Source organism: Coregonus clupeaformis, chromosome 25 (genome assembly GCF_020615455.1).
Source record: "Coregonus clupeaformis isolate EN_2021a chromosome 25, ASM2061545v1, whole genome shotgun sequence".
Taxonomy (NCBI): domain Eukaryota; kingdom Metazoa; phylum Chordata; class Actinopteri; order Salmoniformes; family Salmonidae; genus Coregonus; species Coregonus clupeaformis.
The window spans coordinates 18261517-18266516 of NC_059216.1; the positions used below are offsets into that span (position 1 = coordinate 18261517).

The following is a 5000-nucleotide window of genomic DNA, read 5'->3' on the forward strand; positions in this document are numbered from 1 at the left end:
ATTAAAATTATAGACTGATCATTTCTTTGTCAGTGGGCTACTTTTTTCCCTCACTGTAGCGTTTTCCTTGATGGCCAAAAAGCTCAATTTCAGTCTCATCTGACCAGAGTACCTTCTTCCATATGTTTGGGGAGTTTCCCAAATGCCTTTTGGCGAACACCAAACGTGTATGCTTATTTTTTTCTTTAAGCAATGGCTTTTTTCTGGCCACTCTTCCGTAAAGCCCAACTCTGTGGAGTGTACGGCTTAAAGTGGTCCTATGGACAGATACTCCAATCTCCGCTGTGGAGCTTTGCAGCTCCTTCAGGGTTATCTATGGTCTCTTAATGCCCTCCTTGCCTGGGGCGTGAGTTTTGATGGGCGGCCCTCTCTTGGCAGGTTTGTTGTGGTGCCATATTCTTTAATTTAATGGTGCTCCCTGGGATGTTCAAAGTTTCAGATATTTTTTTATAACCCAACCCTGATCTGTACTTCTCCACAACTTTGTCCCTGACCTGTTTGGAGAGCTCCTTGGTCTTCATGGTGCCGCTTGCTTGGTGGTGCCCCTTGCTTAGTGGTGTTGCAGACTCTGGGGTGTTTCAGAACAGGTGTATATATACTGAGATCATGTGACAGATCATGTGACACTTAGATTGCACACAGGTGGACTTTATTTAACTAATTATGTGACTTCTGAAGGTAGTTGGTTGCACCAGATCTTATTTAGGGGCTTCATAGCAAAGGGGGTGAATACATATGCACGCACCATTTTTCCATTATTTATTTTTTTGAATTTTTTGAAACAAGTTATTTTTTTGATTTCACTTACCCAATTTGGACTATTTTGTGTATGTCCATTACATGAAATCCAAATAAAAACCCATTTTAAATTACAGGTTGTAATGCAACAAAATAGGAAAAACTGCAAGGGGGATGAATACTTTTGCAAGGCACTGTATAAGTTGTGTACTATATAGGGAATAGGATTGTGACCAGGGTCCAAAGTAGTGCACTACATAAGGAATAGGGTGCCTTTTAGAAAGCACCCTTGGTATATTGGCTGTAAACCCTCTCAGACCAGAAGTCTTCTATTACCTCATGTGAAAGTTCTGAATGTTGCCAAATGGCACTCTATTCCCTATGTCATGCACTACTTTTGACCCATAGGGGGCACTATAGGGAATTGGATGCCATAGGGCAGGGTTCTTCAATTCCGGTCCTGGAGGGCCGAAACACTTCTGTTTTTTATTTCTACCTGGTAGTTAATTGCACTCACCTGGTGTCCCAGGTCTGAATTAGCCCCTGATTAGAAGGAGAGGATGAAAAACAGAGGTGTTTCGGCCCTCCAGGACCGGAATTGAAGAACCCTGCCATAGGGGCTGCAGGTAGCCTGGCGTTTAAGAGCGTTGGGCCAGTAACCGAAAGGTCGCTGGTTCGAATCCCCAAACTGACTAAGTGAAACATCTGTCGATGTGCCCTTGAGCAAGGCACTTAAACCTAATTGCTCTTGTAAGTCGCTCTGGATAATTCCCTATAAAATGTACAATGGGACACAGATCCCTTATATTACCTAATGTGAAAGTTCTGAATGTTGACGTTCTTGTAAGGAGCAGTCTTCCTCTGGCACCACAGAAGAAGACCCTCTTTAGCTGATGTTTCTGTGGGTGGATAAACAATCAACAACAAGTTAGTTAGTTAAAATGTGCTGGCGTTGTCCCAAATGGTACCCTATTCCCATGGGGCTCTGGTGAAAAGTAGTGCACTATAGAGGAAATAGGGTGTCATTTGAGACGTAGCCTTAGCCTGGACTGTTTCTATTTAACCAGTCTGAATTAATCACATTTAACCAGTCTGAATTAATCACATTTAACCAGTCTGAATTAATCACATTTAACCAGTCTGAATTAAACACATTTAACCAGTCTGAATTAATCACATTTAATCAGTCTGAATTAATCACATTTAACCAGTCTGAATTTATCACATTTAACCAGTCTGAATTAATCACATTTAACCAGTCTGAATTAATCACATTTAACCAGTCTGAATTAATCAAATTGAACCAGTCTGCTGAATTAATCACATTTAACCAGTCTGAATTAATCACATTGTGGCTGTAGGGAGTTTTAAAATGAGAGTGGGAGTCATGTGTCATCTCTGAAACATCTCAAACTCTCATGTCTCCATATAAAGGAAGATTTGTTTAATTAAATCAAAACACAAGTAGGAAGAATGTCTGTACTAGCTCCCATCTAAAGAGTCCCTCAGCCGAGCGAGAAAGGAAGGCATCCACATCCTGGTACCTTCCACAGAGATGTCCTGGATGGCGAAGCGAAGGATTATGGTCCAGATCATTCCCAGGGTCATTTTAGCGTTGCCGTCAACGATCTCTGCAGGAGAGGAGAGACCATGTTGGTGTGAGTTTATGTTTCCAGTTTCCTGTTTCACTAAAGGCTCATGAACAGGATATCAGGATCACTGCTGGTGAAAGGATAACACTGTTCACCTGAGTTCATTTCCAGAAGACTGGATCAATCCATCAGTAGCTACTCTGTAGGCAGCATCAAACTAACTAACTATTTTCAGTCATTGCTGTCCAATGTTGTTAGTTGATGATGTGAACCCTCTCCTCCTCCTCTCTCTATGTCACCCTGCCCCTCCTCTCCTCCTCCTCCTCCTCTCTCTAGGTCACCCTGCCCCTCCTCTCCTCCTCCTCCTCCTCTCTCTAGGTCACCCTGCCACTCCTCCTCCTCCTCCTCTCTCTAGGTCACCCTGCCCCTCCTCTCCTCCTTCTCCTCCTCCTCCTCCTCCTCTCTAGGTCAACCTGCCCCTCCTCCTCCTCCTCTCTCTAGGTCACCCTGCCCCTCTCCTCCTCCTCCTCCTCCTCTCTCTAGGTCACCCTGCCCCTCCTCTCCTCCTCCTCCTCTCTCTAGGTCACCCTGCCCCTCCTCTCCTCCTCCTCCTCTCTCTAGGTCACCCTGCCCCTCCTCTCCTCCTCCTCCCCCTCCTCCTCCTCTCTAGGTCACCCTGCCCCTCCTCTCCTCCTCCTCCTCCTCCTCTCTAGGTCACCCTGCCCCTCCTCTCCTCCTCCTCCTCTCTAGGTCACCCCTGCCCCTCCTCTCCTCCTCCTCCTCTCTCTAGGTCACCCTGCCCCTCCTCTCCTCCTCCTCCTCCTCTCTCTAGGTCACCCTGCCCCTCCTCTCCTCCTCCTCCTCCTCCTCTCTCTAGGTCACCCTGCCCCTCCTCCTCCTCCTCCTCCTCCTCCTCCTCTCTCTAGGTCACCCTGCCCCTCCTCTCCTCCTCCTCCTCCTCTCTCTAGGTCACCCCTGCCCCTCCTCTCCTCCTCCTCCTCCTCTCTCTAGGTCACCCTGCCCCTCCTCTCCTCCTCCTCCTCCTCCTCCTCTCTCTAGGTCACCCTGCCCCTCCTCTCCTCCTCCTCTCTCTCTATGTCACCCTGCCCCTCCTCTCCTCCTCCTCCTCTCTCTAGGTCACCCTGCCCCTCCTCTCCTCCTCCTCTCTCTAGGTCACCCTGCCCCTCCTCTCCTCCTCCTCCTCTCTCTATGTCACCCTGCCCCTCCTCTCCTCCTCCTCCTCCTCCTCCTCTCTCTAGGTCACCCTGCCCCTCCTATCCTCCTCTTCCTCCTCTCTAGGTCACCCTGCCCCTCCTCTCCTCCTCCTCCTCCTCTCTCTAGGTCACCCTGCCCCTCCTCCTCCTCCTCCTCCTCCTCCTCCTCCTCCTCTCTCTAGGTCACCCTGCCCCTCCTCCTCCTCCTCCTCCTCCTCTCTCTAGGTCACCCTGCCCCTCCTCCTCTCCTCCTCCTCCTCCTCTCTCTAGGTCACCCTGCCCCTCCTCCTCTCCTCCTCCTCCTCCTCCTCTCTCTAGGTCACCCTGCCCCTCCTCTCCTCCTCCTCCTCTCTCTAGGTCACCCTGCCCCTCCTCTCCTCCTCCTCTCTCTATGTCACCCTGCTCCTCCTCTCCTCCCCAAACTAATCATATGTTTCTACCTCTAATCTCATAAGACACAGCTAGGGAACACAGTGTATGTGTTAGTTAGTCACTGAACTGGAACCTGGTTAAGCTCAATTCACTTTCAACATTAAAAGTCAAGCTCTCCACATCTCACAGCAAACAAAACAAAGGTAAAAAATATGGCATCATCAGATTAGTTAGGGGCTTTAAAACAACAAAATATTTCAAGACAATATACCCCAAAAATAGCATGTTTTAAACACGTCAATATGGTCAGATTAGTGCTGGACTGAACATGACACTGGGGGAGGGAACGACAGATCAGGCTGCACCCCAAATGGCACCATATTCCCTTTATAGTGCACTACTTTAGACCAGAACCCCTTTATAGTGCACTACTTTAGACCAGAACCCCTTTATAGTGCACTACTTTAGACCAGAGCCCACAGACACATTCTATATATGTTCCCCATAGACCACAGAGCTCCCCCTGTCCTGTCACTAACCCCTAACCCCCACCCCCTGTCCTGTCACTAACCCCTAACCCCCAGCCCCTGTCCTGTCACTAACCCCTAACCCCCAGCCCCTGTCCTGTCACTAACCCCTAACCCCCAGCCCCTGTCCTGTCACTAACCCCTAACCCCCACCCCCTGTCCTGTCACTAACCCCTAACCCCCACCCCCTGTCCTGTCACTAACCCCTAACCCCCACCCCCTGTCCTGTCACTAACCCCTAACCCCACCCCCTGTCCTGTCACTAACCCCTAACCCCCACCCCTGTCCTGTCACTAACCCCTAACCCCCCCCCCCTGTCCTGTCACTAACCCCCTAACCCCCACCCCCTGTCCTGTCACTAACCCCCTAACCCCCACCCCCTGTCCTGTCACTAACCCCTAACCCCCACCCCCTGTCCTGTCACTAACCCCTAACCCCCACCCCCTGTCCTGTCACTAACCCCTAACCCCCAGCCCCTGTCCTGTCACTAACCCCTAACCCCAGCCCCTGTCCTGTCACTAACCCCTAACCCCCACCCCTGTCCTGTCACTAACCCT

The 5000-nt window shown here is 49.9% G+C and overlaps 1 protein-coding gene across 4 annotated transcripts in view; it reads right to left on the reverse strand.

Moving 5' to 3' along the window:
* The window catches only part of LOC121539083 (alpha-actinin-1), a 147805-nt gene that overhangs the window by 48644 nt on the left and 94161 nt on the right, over window positions 1-5000 (reverse strand). For all 4 annotated transcript variants that reach the window (XM_041847320.2, XM_041847322.2, XM_041847319.2 and 1 more), the window contains exons 4-5: window positions 2283-2369; window positions 1550-1637 (exon numbers count right to left, since the gene is read on the reverse strand). In XM_041847320.2, coding sequence (XP_041703254.1) covers window positions 1550-1637; window positions 2283-2369 — 175 coding nt within the window. The remainder of the gene's footprint in view (window positions 1-1549; window positions 1638-2282; window positions 2370-5000) is intronic.